General features: G+C 39.2%; 1 protein-coding gene and 1 non-coding gene across 2 annotated transcripts; one reads left to right on the forward strand and one right to left on the reverse strand.

Annotated features, from left to right (window-relative positions):
- Positions 1–184: 184 nt before the first annotated feature.
- On the forward strand, positions 185–17,472 carry SLC17A2 (solute carrier family 17 member 2). The gene is made up of 11 exons (XM_030881200.2): positions 185–295; positions 2,165–2,376; positions 4,212–4,445; positions 4,531–4,618; positions 12,547–12,633; positions 13,989–14,107; positions 14,230–14,391; positions 14,892–15,024; positions 15,110–15,257; positions 16,042–16,132; positions 17,338–17,472. Exons 1-11 carry the CDS (start codon positions 268–270, stop codon positions 17,470–17,472), a joined length of 1,437 nt encoding a protein of 478 aa, XP_030737060.1. The 5' UTR covers positions 185–267.
- Positions 417–490, reverse strand: TRNAR-CCG (transfer RNA arginine (anticodon CCG)). Its single transcript has one exon. It is a non-coding gene; the product is annotated as a tRNA-Arg (tRNA).
- Positions 17,473–20,619: the final 3,147 nt, after the last annotated feature.

The raw sequence follows: 20,619 nt of genomic DNA on the forward strand, positions 1-20,619 counted from the left end.
GGACTTATTCAGATTTCTTATAAAAATAGAGTCCTCCGTAAGCATAGCAATAAGGAAGCGTACTGCAAAATGTAAATCATATACCTGTTTTGGGTCAAAACTTTCACTGATGATGAGAGAATGCAACATTAACACGAGAAAATTATTTGTGTGTCTTGTTTTGGATTGTTCTTCTTCCCCATAGATAAAAGCCCGTCGTGGTAAAAGAGATTCAGGGCAGAGGGAATCTCCCCCACAAAGTGTGGTACCATTTCCCAGAGGAGCCAAATGGATGAGAAGCCTTCCACCAGGAAAGGTAAAGCCACATCTCTCTCTCTCTCTCTCTCTCTCTCTTTTTCTTTAAAATTTATTTATTTGGCTGCACTGGGTCTTAGTTGCGGCACTCAAGACCTTTAGTTGTGGCATGCGGACTCTAGTTCCCTGACCAGGGATCGAACCTGGGCCCCCCTGCATCGGGAGCATGGAGTCTTAACCACTGGACCACCAGGGAAGTCCCAAGTCACATCTTGTATTTGCAGGCTACCTTATGGAAGAGTGGAAGTTTTATTTCCACATCCTCGTTCTCCATTCCTTCTCCTTTGTTTTTTGTCAAGCCTCCCTGTTGTGGAGATTCTCCCAGTGTAACATTGGACCAGATCCAGCCCCTCATTCTGTTACCTGCTACTTTTTCCTTAGGGAGCCCCAATGAGGTATCTATGAGAAATTACATCAAATGATCACTGAATCCCAGGACATAAGGAATGGAAGGAGTCCAGAAAAAGTCATTTTAAACAAACCCCTAACCCATATATGAGTTCCTGCTACAATATCTTTGCTATGTAGCTGGTTATTTCCCATGAGCTTTGGAAACCTCCAGTAATAGGGAAATAATTCTTTTGCAGGCAACCAAATCTCATCCCTGAGCCTATTTGGCCATTAAAAATTATTTCTCCCATTATATATATATTTTTATATGTTTATCTGTTTCTTCACAGGTTCTCTCTTTGTTTCTCTTTAGTCCCATTTCTCCAAATGTGCAAAAAAATTTAATCCATCATTCACATGGGAACCCTTTCAGTATAGGCCCATTGTTCCACTTCACAGGGACCTAAAAGAATGTGTTGCTCTTGTAACAGAATGACAGTTCCTCCAGTACCGTATCACCTACAAACAGTAAAAATGGTTCCCCATATTAGTTTTTTTTTAAGCTGAATATATGTGAAGGCAGAGCCTAGTGACATACAACAAAAATACTTCCAAGTGAACATTACACTAAGGAGTTAGTGGTTGCGCTCATTTATACACTATATATCAGGTATTTTAAAAGAGAGCCCTTGGGGGGCTTCCCCGGTGGCACAGTGGTTGAGAATCTGCCTGCTAATGCAGGGGACATGGGTTCGAGCCCTGGTCTGGGAGGATCTCACATGCCGCGGAGCAACTAGGCCCGTGAGCCACAACTACTGAGCTTGCGCGTCTGGAGCCTGTGCTCCACAACAAGAGAGGCCGTGATAGTGAGAGGCCCGCGCACCGTGATGAAGAGTGGCCCCCGCTTGCAGCAACTAGAGAAAGCCCTCACACAGAAAAGAAGACCCAACACAGCAAAAATAAATAAATTAATTAAAAAACTCCTACCCCCAACATCTTCAAAAGAAAAAAAAAGAAATAGCAGAAAATTTCGAATTAGGCATGAGCATGAATTAAAAAAAATAAAAATAAATAAATAAAAGAGAACCTTTGGATATTAGCTTAATTCAAAGGCAGCTCTCTAAGTGTAAACTTTCAAGCTTTATGGTAGATGAATATGCAAAACAGATGGGACCACAGACTTGAAACTAGGAGACTCAGGTTCTGTGACTGGCTCTTCCCCATCTTCCTCATGCACTTTATTTTGGAACAATGTGACATAAATGCCTTCATTTAATTTTTCTTATATTTTCATCTGCTTCCCACACCTCTGAAAAAAGGCCGTATTTGTTTTACTTTATGGTAAGATCCCCGATTTATTGTCTTGAAGCCAACTAAAGAATATGACAAAGAAGGGTTGTAGTTACGATTATTTCGGTGAAAAAAGATAGTGGGACTGCATGAAATCATCTGCAGTTTTCTCAGACTTAGCAGTGGGAGAAATGGAAAGAAGGTGATCTCAGTCAGGATACTCACTGCAGACGTCTGTGTTATTCTCTAGTTCCTGAATTCTGTTCATTACGCTATGGACTGGCTCTCATCATGCACTTCTCAAACTTTACCGTGATAACCCAGCGTGTGAGTCTGAGCATTGCAATCATTGCCATGGTGAATAGCACTCAGCAGCCTGGTTTATTCAATGCCTCCACAGAAAGACCTCTTGCATTCACCCTCAATCGCTCCAACAGATCCACCAAGGAGTTTAATTCGGGAGTAAGTATAATGGAGAACAAGGCTCTTTGTTGAGAGGGAAAACCCAGTTTGAAAGGAAGAATTGTATCTTGATTCTGTGGCATATAGAAGCATGAATTTTCAGTGGCAAACTAAAAAGGACTGGAAGTATTTTTCTTTGAGATATTGTTTACCTCTGTGATTAAAGTAGTCTCACTGAGATTATTATGATTACAAGGTTGGGGTAGGGACTACAGGAAAAAACTGTGAACACTTCTAGAAAGGAATAGATTACTGGGTATCTTCAATGAAAAACTAGGCACTAGGATGTATCTAAGCACATCCTTCTGCCTGATTTTAAGCAGGTCTCTGTACTTTTCATAGTCTTTGAGCCATTTTACAACTCAGTAAGTTCTATATAATAAATAGTAATGCAAATGATTCTTGCCCATAGCTCTGCAAATGAATTTTGTTCTGAGAAAAATCAATTGCTACTCTCCTCCACTTGCCTCTCAGTTAGATAAGCCAGTTTTGCTATATATTTATATATTTAAAATCTATTTATATATTTTAAATATAAATCTATTTCAGCATTACTTCCCCTTTGGACCAGTTGTAACATCTTACCAATTCCCCCATTAATCAATGAGTTAAATAAAATCTTTATTACATGTTCATTTTTTATTTGTATAAGACTCATGGTTATAACCCATTTAAATTTTTTCTTTAAACTAACATTTATCTTACATTTCTAAAGTCATCCTCATATTTTATGATTTTGTTACCTCGGAGCCAGCTTATTTACAATGACCTCTCTGTCTCCAGTCTTTCTTCCATCATTCATTCTACACATTCACACACCTGTGCTCAAGAATCCAGAATACCTTCAAGTCGCAAACTCCTCTCTTGAGATGCTGTACTTCTCCAGAACCTGCGCCCACTTCTCAGCACACTCATGTCTGCTATCAATGACCCAGGGAGAGTCTTTGCTCTGAGCAAGTGAGAGTCCCGGTTAGTTTCACTGGGTATCACTCCAAATACTGCAAGTCCACTTTTGCTGTTTTTCTTCAATAAGAATGAGTTTTCCTATTTCTCTTTACACAAATCATAGGCATTCTTCAAAGAATGGTTCAAGTACTTCTTCCTTCCTGGGACCTTCCCAAATTGTTCTTCCCTCTTCTTAAAGTCCCTATTTTACTGCCGTTCATCCTCAAACTTGAATTCTGACATGAGTCATATATCTTGTATTATTTATAGTTATTTTAAGTGGACAAAATATTTCATATTTTATATTTTTTGGCTCTTTACTTCAATGTATACCATGATGGTATCTAGTGGTCTACCAAAATTATTTATTGGGTCACATCAGAAGAAAATGTGATCTTATTAATGTGTAATATGTGTTTTAGGAAGTCACCTCTGCCAGGGCAGACCATGATTCCTAAACTTGATTTTAGGGACTAATTTTGATAAGCATTCAGTAAAGATGTGTTTTCCTTATTTTTTAAAATGAGAGTCAGCATGTCACCTGAATTATTTACTAGAACCAAGATAGTTAAAAGAAGCTCTTTCACTATATTTCATTTATATCTTCCTATCAACTACCTATGTAATCATTTCTTTATCTCTTTTCTTCTTCACTTCTCTATTTTTTTCCTTTTCTTCTTCATTTCTCTATTTTTTTCTCTCTCTGAGAGGAGCAAATTAGAGATATAATTGGTTGTTTGGAAAAGGTGGAATATTTGTTTGGTAAAAAATGGAGGAAAGACAAAATTGATATTTTATAGGAGGGTCAAAACCCCAAGAAGCTCTGGCTATAAATTAGAATTTTTATAAAAGAAATTCTTAGCAAAGAATTTTCCTTTTTTTCCCCCCAGGCCTCTGTATATGAATGGAGCCCAGAGACTCAGGGTATCATCTTTAGCTCCATCAGCTATGGGATAATACTGACTCTGATCCCAAGTGGCTATTTAGCAGGGATATTTGGAGCAAAGCAGATGCTTGGTGCTGGTTTGCTGATCTCCTCCCTTCTCACCCTCTTTACACCACTGGCTGCTGACTTTGGAGTGATTCTGGTTATTGTGATTCGGACAGTCCAGGGCATGGCCCAGGTAGCCGGTTACTTTCTCATTCTGTGTGGGATATGGATTCCTGAATTCTACTAGAGATCAAGAGTCTTAATGATTTTCATTTCAGGGAATGGCATGGACAGGTCAGTTTACAATTTGGGCAAAATGGGCTCCCCCACTTGAACGAAGCAAGCTCACCAGCATTGCGGGATCAGGTAAGGAAATGCATATAGATCACAACTTTGTAATCTGCTTCACCCTATTACACCTTTCCTTCTATGCATAGGATGGTTTGGGGGACAGGGAGAAAAGTGCTGTAAAAATATTCAACAATGTAAGACAGTTACATAACAAATAAGACAGATACATCTGTGCTGTGAAGCCACTAAGACTCAGAAGCAGAAAAGACCATTGTGAGCACTGTGAGGGCAGTCAGAAAAGCATTGTAGGGAAAACTTTAGAACTTTAGGAATTTGCAAAAATAGAAAAAAAAAAACAAGTAAACTGTATAAACACCATTTTAGCAAAGATATGCAAATGAGAATTAAGACTATCAGTGGTAAGGAGATAAATCAGTCTGGAAAGTAGAGTTTCAAGAGCCCACATTATTCTGAGTTCTTTACTCTTCTGAGCTAATATTCACAATATGCCTTTGAAGATAATTTTTAACTCTCATTTTCTTTTCTTTTGAATTTTATTTTATTTATTTTTTTATACAGCAAGTTCTTGTTAGTCATCCATTTTATACACATCAGTGTATACATGTCAATCCCAATCTCCCAATTCATTAGACCACCACCCCCCACCCCCCGCTGCTTTCCCCCCTTGGTGTCCATATGTTTGTTCTCTACATCTGTGTCTCTATTTCTGCCCTGCAAACCAGTTCATCTGTACCATTTTTCTAGGTTCCACATATATGCATTTATATACAATATTTGTTTTTCTCTTTCTGACTTACTTCACTCTGTATGACAGTCTCTAGATTCATCCACGTCTCTAACAAATGACTCAATTTCATTCCTTTATTGGCTGAGTAATATTCCATTGTATGTATGTACCACATCTTCTTTATCCATTCTTCTGTCTATGGGCATTTAGGTTGCTTCCATGACCTGGCTACTGTAAACGGCGCAGCACTGAACATTGGAGTGCATGTGTCTTTTTGAATTATGGTTTTCTCAGGGTATATGCCCAGTACTGGGATTGCTGGGTCGTATGGTAGTTCTATGTTTAGTTTTTTTAAGGAACCTCCATACTGTTCTCCATATTGGCTGTATCAATTTACATTCCCACCAACAGTGCAAGAGGGTTCCCTTTTCTCCACACCCTCTCCAGTATTTGTTGTTTGTAGATTTTCTGATGATGCCCATTCTAACTGGTGTGATGTGATACCTCATTGTAGTTTTGATTTGCATTTCTCTAGTAATTAGTGATGTTGAGCAGCTTTTCATGTGCTTCTTGGCCATCTGTATGTCCTCTTTGAAGAAATGTCTATTTAGGCCTTCTGCCCATTTTCTGATTGGGTTGTTTGTTTTTTTAATATTGAGCTGAGTGAACTGTTTATATATTTTGGAGATTAAGCCTTTGTCCATTGATGCATTTGCAAATATTTTTTCCCTTTCTGAGGGTTGTCATTTCATCTTGTTTGTAGTTTCCTTGGCGTTGCCAAAGGTTTTAAGTTTCATTAGGTCCCACTTGTTTATTTTTGTTTTTATTTCCATTACTCTAGGAGGTGGATCAAAAAAGATCTTGCTGTGATTTATGTCAAAGAGTGTTCTTCCGATGTTTTCCTCTAAGAGTTTTATAGTGTCTGGTCTTATATTTAGGTCTCTAACCCATTTTGAGTTTATTTTTGTGTATGGTGTTAGGGAGTGTTCTAATTTCATTCTTTTACATGTAGCTGTCCAGTTTTCCCAGCACCACTTATTGAAGAGACTATCTTTTCTCCATTGTATATCCTTGCCTCCTTTGTCATAGATTAGTTGACCATAGATGCATGGGTTTATCTCTAGGCTTTCTATCCTGTTCCATTGATCTGTATTTCTGTTTTTGTGCCAGTACCATATTGTCTTGATTTTCGTAGCTTTGTAGTATAGTCTGAAGTCAGGGAATCTGATTCCTCCTGTTCCATTTTTTTCCCTCAAGGCTGCTTTGACTATTTGGGGTCTTTTGTGTCTCCATACAAATTTTAAGATTTTTTTGTTCCAGTTCTGTAAAAAATGCCATTGGTAATTTGATAGGGATTGCATTGAATCTGTAGATTGCTTTGGGTAGTATAGTCATTTTCACAGTATTGATTCTTCCAATCCAAGAACATGGAATATCTCTCCATTTGTTGGTATCATCTTTAATTTCTTTCATCAGTGTCTTATAGTTTTCTGCATACAGGTCTTTTGTCTCCCTAGGTAGGTTTATTCCTAGGTATTTTATTCTTTTCATTGCAATGGTAAATGGGAGTGTTTCCTTAATTTCTCTTTCAGATTTTTCATCATTAGTGTATAGGAATGCAAGAGATTTCAGTGCATTAATTTTGTATCCTGCAACTTTACCAAATTCATTGATTAGCTCTAGTAGTTTTCTGGTGACACCTTTAGGATTCTCTATGTATAGTATCATGGCATCTGCAAACAGTGTCAGTTTTACTTCTTCTTTTCCAAATTGTATTCCTTTTATTTCTTTTTCTTCTCTGATTGCCGTGGCTAGGACTTCCAAAACTATGTTGAATAATAGTGGCGAGAATGGACACCTTGTCTTGTTCCTGATCTTAGAGGAAATGCTTTCAGTTTTTCACCATTGAGAATGATGTTTGCTGTGGGTTTGTCATACATGGCCTTTATTATGTAGAGGTAGACTCCCTCTATGCCCATTTTCTGTAGAGTTTTTATCATAAATGGATGTTGAATTTTGTCAAAAGCTTTTTCTGCATCTATTGAGAAGATCATATGGTTTTTCTTCTCCAGTTTGTTAATATGGGGTATCACATTGATTGATTTGCATATACTGAAAAATCCTTGCATCCCTGGGATAAATCCCACTTGATCATGGTGTATGATCCTTTTAATGTGTTGTTGGATTCTGTTTGGTAGTATTTTGTTGAGGATTTTTGCATCTATATTCATCAGTGATATTGGTCTGTAATTTTCTTTTTTTGTGACATCTTTGTCTGGTTTTGGTATCAGGGTGATGGTGGCCTCATAGAAGGAGTTTGGGAGTGTTCCTTCCTCCGAAATTTTTTGGAAGAGTTTGAGAAGGATGCGTGTCAGCTCTTCTCTAAATGTTTGATAGAATTCACCTGTGAAGCCATCTGGTCCTGGACTTTTGTGTGTTAGAAGATTTTTAATGGCAGTTTCACTTTCATTACTTGTGATTGATCTGTTCATATATTCTATTTCTTCCTGGTTCAGTCTTGGAAGGTTATACCTTTCTAAGAATTTGTCCATTTTTTCCAGGTTGTCCATTTTGTTGGCATAGAGTTGCTTGTAGTAGTCTCTTAGGATGCTTTGTATTTCTGTGGTGTCTGTTGTAACTTCTCCTTTTTCATTTCTAATTTTATTGATTTGAGTCCTCTCCCTCTTTTTCTTGAGTCTGGCTAAAGGTTTATCATTTTTGTTTATCTTCTCAAAGAACCAGCTTTTAGTTTTATTGATCTTTACTATTGTTTTCTTCTTTTCTGTTTCATTTATTTCTGCTCTGATCTTTATGATTTCTTTCCTTCTGCTAACTTTGAGTTTTGTTTGTTCTTCTTTTTCTAGTTCCTTTAGGTGTAAGGTTAGATTGTTTATTTGAGATTTTTCTCATTTGTTGAGGTAGGCTTGTATAGCTGTAAACTTCCCTCTTAGAACTGCTTTTGCTGCATCCCATAGGTTTTGGATCATCGTGTTTTCATTGTTATTTGTCTCTAGGTATTTTTTGATTTCCTCTTTGATTTCTTCAGTGATCTCTTGGTTATTTAGTAATGTATTGTTTAGCCTCCATGTGGTTGTGCTTTTTACGTTTTTTTCCCCTGTAATTGATTTCTAATCTCATAGCATTGTGGTCAGAAAAGATGCTTGATATGATTTCAATTTTCTTAAATTTACTGAGGATTGATTTGTGACCCAAGATGTGAACTGTCCTGAAGAAGGTTCTGTGCACACTTGAGAAGAAAGTGTAATCTGCTGTTTTTGGATGAAATGTCCTATAAATATCAATTAAATCTATCTGGTCTATTGTGTCATTTAAAGCTTGTGTTTCCTTATTATTTTTCTGTCTGGATGATCTGTCCATTGGTGTAAGTGAGGTGTTAAAGTCCCCCACTATTATTGTGTTACTGTCAATTTCCTCTTTTAGAGCTGTTAGCAGTTGCCTTATGTATTGAGGTGCTCCTATGTTGGGTGTATATATATTTATAATTGTTATATTTTCTTCTTAGATTGATCCCTTGATCATTATGTAGTGTCCTTGCTCATCTCTTGTAACATTCTTTATTTTAAAGTCAATTTTATCTGATATGAGTATTGCTACTCCAGCTTTCTTGTGATTTCCATTTGCATGGAATATCTTTTTCCATCCCCTCACTTTCAGTCTGAATGTGTCCCTAGGTCTGAATGGGTCTCTTGTAGACATTTATATATGGGTCTTGTTTTTGTATCCATTCAGCGAGCCTGTGTCTTTTGGGTGGAACATTTAATCCATTCATGTTTAAGGTAATTATTGATATGTATTTTCCTATGACTATTTTCTTAATTGTTTTGGGTTTGTTTTTGTAGGTCCTTTTCTTATCTTGTGTTTCCCACTTAGAGAAGTTCCTTTAGCACTTGTTGTAGAGCTGGTTTGGTGGTGCTAAATTCTCTTAGCTTTTGCTTGTCTGTAAAGCTTTTGATTTCTCCATTGAATCTGAATGAGATCCTTGCTGGGTAGAGCAATCTTGGTTGTAGGTTCTTCCTTTTCATCACTTTAAGTATATAATGCCACTCTCTTCTGGCTTGTAAAGTTTCTGCTGAGAAATCAGCTGTTAACCTTATGGGAGTTCCCTTGTATGTTTTTGTCATTTTTCCCTTGCTGCTTTCAATAATTTTTCTTTGTCTTTAATTTTTGCCAATTTGATTACTATGTGTCTCGGCATGTTTCTCCTTGGGTTTATTCTGTATGGGACTCTCTGCACTTCCTGGAATTGGGTGGCTATTTCCTTTCCCATGTTAGGGACGTTTTCAACCATAATCTCTTCAAATATTTTCTCGGGTCCTTTCTCTCTCTCTTCTCCTTCTGGGACCCCTATAATGTGAATGTTGTTGCGTTTAATGTTGTCCCAGAGGTCTCTTAGGCTTTCTTCATTTCTTTTCATTCTTTCTTCTTTATTCTGTTCTGCAGCAGTGAATTCAACCATTCTGTCTTCCAGGTCACTTATCCATTCTTCTGCCTCAGTTGTTCTGCTATTGATTCCTTCTAGTGTATTTTTCATTTCAGTTATTGTGTTGTTCATCTCTGTTTGTTTGTTCTTTAATTCTTCTTGATCTTTGTTAAACATTTCTTGCATCTTCTCGATCTTTGCCTCCATTCTTTTTCCGAGATCCTGGATTATCTTCACTATCATTATTCTGAATTCTTTTTCTGGAAGGTTGTCTATCTCCACTTCATTTAGTTGTGTTTCTGGAGTTTTATCTTGTTCCTTCATCTGGTACATAGCCCTCTGCCTTTTCATCTTCTCTATCTTTCTGTGAATGAGGTTTTTGTTCCACAGGCTACAGGATTGTAGTTCTTCTTGCTTCTGTTGTCTGCCCTCTGGTGGATGAAGCTATCTAAGAGGCTTGTGCAAGTTTCCTGATGGGAGGGACTAGTGGTGGGTAGAGCTGGCTGTTGCTTTGGTGGGCAGAGCTCAGTAAAACTTTAATCCACTTGTCTGCTGATTGGCAGGGCTGGGTTCCCTCCCTGTTGGCTGTTTGGCCTGAGGTGACCCAACACTGGAGCCTACTGGGCCTCTTTGGTGAGGCTAATGGCAGACTCTGGTAGGGCTCACGCCAAGGAGTACTTCCCAGAACTTCTCCTGCCAGTGTCCTTGTACTCATGGTGACACACAGTCACCCCCTGCCTCTACAGGAGACCCTCCAACACTAGCAGGTATGTCTGCTTCAGTCTCCTATGGGTCACTGCTCCTTCTCCTAGGTCCCTATGTGCACACTACTTTGTGTGTGCCGTCCAAGAGTGGAGTTGCTGTTTCCCCCAGTCCTGTCGAAGTCCTGCAATCAAATCCTGCTAGGCTTCAAAGTCTGATTCTCTAGGAATTCCTCCTTCCATTGCCGGACCCCCAGATTGGGAAGCCTGACGTGGCGCTCAGAACTTTCACTCCAGCGGGTGGACTTCTGTGGTATAGGTGTTCTCCGGTTTGTGAGTCACCCACCCAGCAGTTATGGGATTTGATTTTATTGTGATTGCGCCCCTCCTACCATCTCATTGTGGCTTCTCCTTTGTCTTTGGATGTGGGGTATATTTTTTGGTGAGTTCCAGTGTCTTCCTGTCAATGATTGTTCAGCTGTTAGTCATGATTCTGGTGTTCTTGTAAGAGGGAATGAGAGCACGTCCTTCTACTCTGCCATCTTGAACCAATCTTAACTCTCATTTTACAAAGGAGGGAATCAAAGTATGCAGAGATTAAGTAAATTTCCCAGTGACAAATAAATACCTGGCAGTAGAACTGATATTTGAGACCCGGCAATTTGGTCCCAGAGTGTACACTCTCAATCACCATTCTACCCTCCCCCACCAGAGCTTGTGATCGTAAGGACTTGATAACTACATCATTGCTATTTGCCCCAACTGGTAGCACTGAGAATGTGTACTTGAAGAACAGAACTGAGGGTCATCAAGCCTCTCACTCCCCAGTCCAATGCGTGGCTGCACCCTGCAGATTTTTACTCCAAAGCCACAGTCCTGTGTGGCTCCTTCCATTGCAGTTGTCAGCATCTCTTCTATCTACAAATGCTCAGTTGGTCTTCTCTCTCCTCTAGCTTTGTTTCCTTCAAACTTCTCATCAAAGCCAGGTTATCTCCCTAAAGCACAGACAGGGCATTTTTGCTAACCTGCTTGGGAATCTTCAGTGTGTGCCTTCATGATTACAGAAGACTGACCTCCTTATTGCATGGATATAAAGATGCTCTACCATTTGGTCCCAACCTGCCTTTGCGCTCAACATCCCTCTGTAAGCAATGCTCAGATTGTAGCATGTATAGTCTGCACTTAACTTCTCTCTGGCTCTATTTCTACTGGCTCATTTTCCTGGAAGGTCTTTTGCTCCCAGCTTCTTTTACCAAAATTCCATCCATCCTACTCTTAGCTCATGTAAACAGTTTGTGAATCCTATCATCAGTTTTAATTTTCTCATGTATACTTTCAAAGAAAATTGTAGTTTTATTATCATATTTATATTCCACATTCTTTTTTTTCAAATTGCGTATATTGGGACCCATTGAAGGGGTCATAAAATCAATTAAGTAGGTCAAAACCAGTATTTTTAAAATGAAAGTGAATAGAATAGAATGGAAATTTTGGGAGTGAATTGCACACAGTAAGACTAAGTATTGATTCATGAAACTCTTGTTTGAAGTGTGTGTGTGTGTGTGTGTGTGTGTATTTGTGTATATGTTGTGTTGCCATGAAAGATACATTTCTTATTATGGGTCTCTGAAAAATATGTTCAGACTCCAAGGTCTACAATTTATTACACTTATAATAGTGAATTTTGTTCACGTTTTTCTCTGCAACTGGGCTGAAATCCCCTTGAGGTCAAGGACTTTATCTTATTAGTTTTTGTAAGAGTTTCCTTTTCTGTTGCCAATCTCATATTGCCCCTGCCAGAATGTAACTCTAATTATAAGGAAATACTGGTGGGCTATGTTTGCAGAGAGTTTCTATGACAAACAAAGGGATTTGTATTTGGTCACATTGGAGTTAAGGAGCCGTTGAAGTGTCAGGTGGCATATTGTTATTATTGATTATTTCTAATTACTTCTCATGACTTTATTGGGGGAGATCTGTGAGCTAGAAGAAAGACTCTCATCACCCAGTAATTCTAAGTCTGCCACCTCTTTGTTGGGACAACATCCAGGGAAGTCACTCAGTCTCAACCTTTGCTATTTTCCTCAGTGTTTTTTATCCCTCTTCTCTTCAGGGGCAGCATTTGGGTCCTTCATCATCCTCTGCGTGGGGGGACTAATCTCACAGACATTGGGCTGGCCTTTTATCTTCTACATCTTTGGTGAGTCACTTTCTCTTAACTCCTAACACCTCCACTTCCCAGGCATTTGTTTTTAGGCTTACATTACCTATCGCCCACATTCTTCCCATTTGAGAGAAAATGTCCATTGTTAAATGGGAGATGACGAAGAATGTTGAGGATTGGTAGATTTCTTAGTCTAGTCTAAGAGATGACCATGTGCATGGTGCTGACTTCTGAGAAATCAGGAGTGTAGCCTTACACACCCACCCCAGGCATCTTCTGTAGAATCTCTGCCACCACGTCTGAAACACCAGGTCTAGTTGCTCTATGTGGTTAATATGTCAGAGCTGGTGAAGCACATTTTCAATATGTCTTCATATTTTATTATAATTATTATTTCTGCCAAGATGCCCTTAACCTATTTTCTACCAGGTGAATCATGCAAAGCTCAAATTAAATGTACACCTCCCTATGGGGACTACCAAGACTTATCCCATCAGATTAAGTCTTTCTGTCCTCTATGATGCTTACTGATAATTTCTTTTCTAGGCTGTGTTGGCATGTAATTATTTATTTCCCCTTCTCCCTCTCCACTAGATTATGAAATGACTGAGGCAAGAAATTCATTCCATATTTTTTTTATCACTTTGGTACTATCATAGTGCCTGACTTATAGCTTTATAAATAAAAGAATGGATAAATCCAGTAATTAGAGGAAATTTAAAGAACATTAGTCCACAGAGTCTTTTAACATAGAACCTCTTCAGGTGACAAATCTCAGCAATGAGACAAGTTTCTATTCTCAATATGGTTCCAGCTAGGATGGCTTTCTCATTAATGATTTTAATCCCAGGTCATTTTTGTCCACACATGTTGATCAGGTACTGTCAAGAAATATTTTTCTGGAAATCCATAATGGATGTATTGTTTGAATACAAATAACACTGTCTTTTGCAAATGTGTTGGAAAATTTTCCTTGCCACACTCATTTTATGGCAGGTTGTTTTGTATATGGATGAATACTTTTCTCTTCAATCCTGACTATTCAGATCTTCTAAAATAAGACAGTAATGTGTGTATTAAGAAGTTGTTGCTAATGACACACCACGATATATCCACTGGAGTCTGAAGAGTAACTAATCAGCTATACAGTGGTACGTTCATGCTTCTGCTCTGTTGAGAGGGCTCTGACATTGACAAATGGCACTCTACATTTAGTCAAAAGGAGATTTGTAGATGAGTTGAGATGAAGAAGTGGGAAACTTTAGGTCATGATGGTGGAACAACCATGAATTGATATGTGTGTCTTGGGGTGATGTGTGCTACTTCAGAGGAAACTCCCTTCCCCTAGCACACAAATCTACCTGAAAACTAATTGGATCCCAGCTTCCCAGGTAGCATTGGCTGTGTCTGCTGTCTCCTGTGGTTCATGGTGATTTATGATGACCCCATGCATCACCCATGCATAAGCGTCAGGGAAAAGGACCACATCATGTCTTCACTGGCTCAACAGGTACAGTGCAGCCCTTCTACCTGTGGGCCATGCAGAGATCTCCAGGGTAGGGTGTGGGGTTCTCAGGAGAGGCATCCTCTGTCCTGTTCTAATACCCATACTGATTAGATATTTCCTTTCAGTCCAGTTCTCCTAGACGATCTGTCCCCATAAAGGCTATGGTCAGATGCCTGCCACTTTGGGCCATTTTCACGGGTTTTTTCAGCCATTTCTGGTTATGCACTATAATCATAACTTATCTACCAACGTACATCAGTTCTGTGCTCCATGTCAACATCAGAGATGTGAGTATGCTTTCTGTACTTCTATGAACATGATAATGGCAATAAGAAGAAACAGTTCTGTGCTGCCTACTACATTCTGACTTTACACATAACCACTCATTTAACCCTCACAATGATTGAGAGACATTGTAATGATTTCCATTGCACAGGTGTAGAAATGGGGACACAGAGGGGAGATGACTTGCCCTGGATTACACAATTACTGAGTGGTAGAGCTGCTGCAGTATCTGTGTTCTTAACCACTATGCAATGCTGCCATACTAGCTGATGCTTCAATTTCCCTTAGAAATGAGTAATGCTTTTCTCTGGAGACCAGTGTAATGCAAGTTCTGGCTCTCTTACCTGAGAAAGTGTTCTCCTCATGTGGAAAAGGATGCTAATTTCCTTAAAGCAACTCCAAGTGTCAGGAGGGTGGGCTAATGGTTGCTCTGTGTAACTGATAAGTTCTGGTACCATATGCACCTCTGTAACTACTTACTGTATACATTTCCTCCCTTCAGAGTGGTGTTCTGTCCTCCCTGCCTTTTATTGCTGCCTCAAGTTGTACGATTCTAGGAGGTCAGTTGGCAGATTTCCTGCTGTCCAGGAATCTTCTCAGATTAATCACCGTCCGAAAACTCTTTTCATCCCTAGGTAAGGATGCGGGGACTCGGTTAACCAATCCCTTTATCCACACATGGTCAGAGAAGTTTCCTGATGGTGTGTCCCCATTGCCCAGGGCTCCTCCTTCCATCACTGTGTGCTGTCGCCCTGCCTTTTGTGGCTTCCAGTTACACAACAACTATTATTTTGCTGATACTTATTCCTGGGACCAGCAACCTGTGTGATTCAGGATTCATCATCAACACCTTAGATGTCGCTCCCCGGTAAGATTTGACCTGTTTGTTCCCCTCCCCCAGGCCCTTCCGGAGGCTTAGGCCTCAGTCTTCTTGAAACTGCTTCCTGTTGTTGACATGCACAAAATGATGGCAGAGTAATAAAAAATAACTAGAAATGTCAGTATGTGGCCATGACCTAAGGTGTTTTTAGAAAAACAGTGCTAATCTTGGCCAGTAACAAGTAAATGAAACTTCCTTAGCTTCTCCACTAGAGATTAGACTGTGTGTTCTGGGAAAGGACCCACACACGTGTTTTGGAAAAGCTTCCAGAGTGTTGATGATATTAGCTACCACATATGTATACACCTGTCCTGAGCCAGATCCTATTCAAAGGACTTCTCATGTATCAACACACCTGGTCTGCATAACTACATGTCCTATTGTTATTCTTACTGGGAGATGATTGAGGCACAAGAAGTTTAAGTGACATGCCTGAGGTCACACAAAGGCAGAGCCAGGATTTGGACCCAGGCCGTCTGTCCAGTGTATGTTTGTCCAGTGTATGTTGTCTCATCCACTGCGCAAACTGCCTGCCATGCTGAGATGCTGGGGTGGGAACCTGAGCTCCTGAGAGACAGAATTGTTTCCTAGTTGTTGAGTCGGTGGATAGGTGATTTCAGGTTTGGCAAACAGACATTGCCCTAACTATTTTGAAGTGAACAGAAAAAACCTGCGTTAGGCTAAATGACTTTGCTATTAAAGCTGAACTGCATTAAAATTGAGTTGCTGAAGAGTGATAGGCAGCTTTCTATATAAAATCATCTCCCCGCAGGTATGCAAGTTTCCTCATGGGAATCTCAAGGGGATTTGGGCTCATCGCAGGAATCATCTCTTCCACTGCCACCGGATTCCTTATCAGTCAGGTTGGGCCAGTTTATTGAACATCTGCAAGTGGCAGGTATTGTTTTAGGCACTGGGGATTCACAACAGGGCCTCTGTTCGCGAGGATTGTATGGTCTGATGGGGAAAATAAGCCCGGATGCCAGCACAATTACTCTATTCTTAGGGGACTCTAATCAGAGTCTGGTAGTTCACATTTCCCAGGGAAAGAGAAGTAAAAGCTGAATTTCTAAAAATGAATAGGTATTAGATTAATGAAAATGAGCAGTTCAGGCAGAGAAAATAGCACATATGACTTCCTAGAGGAACAAAAGTATGAAACAGCTCTTAGTTATGACCAGAGTGAATGATACATGTCAAGGATAAGAGATGAAGACACAGGATCAGAAGGGGAAGGTTATGAACAGTCTGTTCAGATTAATTCCAATTTCTAAAAAAAAAATCACAAAATGGAAACCCAAAGGGTCCCAAAGCCAGCTTGAAGGGAGGTTAAATTTTGGGTGGAAAGAGAAAGGCTGTGACACAAAGCACGGAGCATAGCCCGTGAGGCTTGCTCAGTACCAAGTGTGGTCTGGTAGGGAGGATGGAAAGGCAGAACCAGGCTGGGATGGCAGGATGACATGAGCCAACTTACAGAAAAAGATTTGTTTTGTTTTCAATACATCTCTAGGTGATCTATTTTCAGGTTGATTTTGACCAAATTGCTAGGAATCCACTTTGACTATAATGCCAGAAATGAACTGTGACTTACAAGGGCTGGATGAGGGAAATCATACAGTCAGACCAAATGTAACTCACATCATATTGAGATGTCCATCCAGGGGGTTGGTGTGATGGATGTCAAGAGTCAAAAACAAAACAAATCAGAGAGAGCACAAGAGTGAAAATCTTAAAGCTGTTGTTTTAAGCATAATTTAAAATGAGTAATAATGATATTTTCAAGAATGTTGAGATCCAAATTTCTAGAAAAACATTAGTGTAGGTTAATTTACTTGGGTTTAAAGAAAAGCTCATCCAAGCCAGAACCCAGTGTTCATTTTAGCATCCTCTTGTTTCCATCAGTTTCATAAAACCTTCTTTGAGAATTCAAGGTGCTCAGTGGTTATTGCATATTGTTCCCTAGATTCTTTGTGATCAGTGTTGCAATATACAAAATGGAGGATTTCTAGAACTAGTGGAGAAGGAACTGTGAGGCTGAATTCTGTGTATTTTTTTTTTTTTCCTCCAGGATTCTGTGTCTGGATGGAGGAATGTCTTTTTCCTTGCTGCTGCTGTCAACATGTTTGGCCTGGTTTTTTACCTCACATTTGGACAAGCAGAAATCCAGCACTGGGCCAAAGAGAGGACTCTTAGCCGTCTCTGAGGATATAGTTGCAGACTTAAATGTAGTACTGACCATTAACTTTTTCAACATTTTTTACTTATCATCATTCTTTTTTCATATTCTTGGCCATAGGCTCAGCAGTTCTCAATTTCGGTTACATGTTAGATTTCCCTGGGGAGTTTCTAAAACATACAGATGAATGGGCTCTACTCAAGAGATTCTGAATGAATTGGTCTGGGATAAAGCCCAGATATCACTAATTTTTAGACACTCCCCAGGATTTCTAACATGCAGCCAGGGTTGACAAACTGCTAGACAAACTTGAAACATCAATTCCTGTTGCCTTTGAATTTTCCTTTTTGTAAGAAACTAGATAAAAAGCTGTGTGAAAATAATCACTGATAAGTACCTTCACGAGGGCGATTATAGACACAGAGAAGATCTACTAGAACCAGAGTTGTATGTTCTAGAGCTCAGCACAGAATTTTAAGGCTGTAATCCACAGCATTAACATTTTTATACATTGAGAAACATGGATGTTTATTTATGTGGTTACATTCTATTAAAATTCACATGCTAAAATTAAATGGGCCATTTAAAAATTATTTACATTAGGATTATTTCCATCAGGCAAGATAGATATTTATTTATACTAGCTGATTTCCAGGAGATTAACAACCAGGAAATGACAAGGAGAAGATTAAATTAGGCTAATTGAAAATCATGGGAGAGAGAAGATAGAATTGCAAAGCTTACAATGTAAAAAGAATGGATGTGAAGGGAAGCAATATGGGCAGTTCTAGAAGAGACATTGAGATAGTTTGGTCCGTAGAATGAAAATTAGAGGAAGATGACAGAGGCATTTTCAAATGAAATGAAGACTTAAATGGAGAAGAATACTGAAGGTATAACAAGATGGAAGAAATCATGGAACAATATCACACACCAGAGAAATTCCTTTTTAGGATTGAAAAAGATCATTTGACCTTCTTCAGATTTTCCTTATTTGCCCAAGATTCTCAGATAGTCATCATCAACCCCAACAGGAATTAATTCTGTCTCCTAACCCTTAAAACACATCCTCTAGGTTGTCTCTACACAGAGAGCTGATGTCAGTTTTGCTGCAACTATTCCAGAGGAGAAATTCTTAGCATGTTTAGAAGCCAAGTAGAACCACAGAGACTAAAGCCTTGAACTAATTTAGCGGATAAAGAGAATCTCCTAATGCAAATCAACAGGTATTTTTGAGCAGGTGCTTTAAAGAAAACAGATTGACAGGCTATGAGGGTGATACTGAGATAAGAACACTCTGGCTCTGTTTTCTGGGTATTCACAATTTAGAGAGGAAGGAGAGTTTGTAGTAAACAAAATGAAGAAAAAACGAGAGGAGTAGTAAAATGAATTAAATTAAATATAGGCAAATTAAATACAGGCAAAAAAAAACCCCCAACAGTCAACACAATAGGCAAATATTTTGAACAAAGACTTCATAATAGAGAAATTCTAAGTGGCCTATAAACATATAAATCGGTGCTCAACTTCCTTAGACATTAGATAAATGAACATCAAAACCACAGTGAGGGCTTCCCTGGTGGCGCAGTGGTTGAGAGTCCGCCTGCCGATGTAGGGGACCCGGGTTCATGCCCCCGTCCGGGAAGATCCCGCATAAAACGGAGCGGCTAGGCCCGTGAGCCATGGCCGCTGAGCCTGCGCGTCCGGAGCCTGTGTTCCGCAACGGGAGAGGCCACAACAGTGAGAGGCCCGCATACCACACACACAAAAAAAAACCACAGTGAGATACCACTACATGCTTAACAGAAAGGACAAAATAAAAGAAGATGGAAAACAGCAAACGTTGGCAAGGTGTGGAGCAACTGGAATTCTCACACCCTATGACTGTAAGTATAAATCAGAACTCGGGGATATCTTCTTAGCAATATCTCCTAAAGCTAAATTTAGACATTCCAATGACTTGGACATTTCACTTAGAAATGTACATAGATATTTGGAAAAAGATGTACAACAATGTTCATAGGAGCACTACTTATAGTAACCCAACAGCAAACAAATTGTCAAGAGAACAATGAATAAAAAGAAATTATGGTGTATTCATACAGCAATGAGAATAAATAGACCACAATACACAACACCATGGATGGATCTCATAAACACAATTTTAAATGAAAGAAGACAAAAAAACTTATTTAAGAAGTTTAAATAGTTTAAAATAAAACAAAAACAGACAAAACTAATCTATCCTATTAAAAATCAAGTTAGGAATTCCCCTTGAATAGGAGTGGAAGGGGCACTTCAAGGCTCCTGAGGTGCTGGTAATGACCTATTACTTGGGTGCTAGTCACATGGGTGTTTTTACTTTGTGAAAAGTGTATATTTATGATTCGTACGTTTTTGTGTATATAAACAGTAAAACATTTCCTTAAATTCAGTGTTTCATCCACTTCAAAGTTTCTCCTCTCTTTTCAGCTTAGGTCTGACAAATGGAGCAGTTGGGAAGGAGGCGTGGTCTCTACTTTCACATGCTCCCTGATCGTCTCTCGCCTCCTCCTTTGCCCGACCCTCCAGCATCAGAGCAGGAAGGAAGGCAGCAGGACAGTCTGTGTTGCCAGCTTTTGGATTAAAGTGTAAGTTCCCAAACAGCAAAATGAATGAGCTTGGGCTTCCTAAGAAACCCAGTCCCTGGAAGCATTGGTTGTCATCGGTGGTAAAGGTAAGAATGATGACTCAGCACTTCTAGGCTTTCTGAGCACCTGCTATGACCGATTCCTGACAAATAACATGTGTGTCAGAGACGCTTCAGTTACCTTTCTCCATTTGATGGTTTGAAAAAGTTACCATTCACATTTCCTAATGGCTTCAGAATAGATGCATTCTGAGTTGATAGGAAGCATCTCTAACCCATCTCCCCCATCCTAAAGAGTTGTTTCTGATTTAACAATTCTTTTCTAACATTTATTTCTAACATTAATGTGAGTTAGTTCGCTTTTCTTGAATAGCTTATTGACATCTATTGAACAATGAGATGATCTGCTTTTTCTCTTTTGAATGTTAAATATTATGAGTTATATTAATATAGTTCTTAATGTTGAGCAGACTCTTCCTTGAGTATCCTTTCGATAAGCCAGAGGATTTGATTCACTGATAGTTTATTTAGGACTTTGGCTGCTG

This window comes from Globicephala melas, chromosome 11 (assembly GCF_963455315.2).
Source record: "Globicephala melas chromosome 11, mGloMel1.2, whole genome shotgun sequence".
Lineage (NCBI taxonomy): Eukaryota > Metazoa > Chordata > Mammalia > Artiodactyla > Delphinidae > Globicephala > Globicephala melas.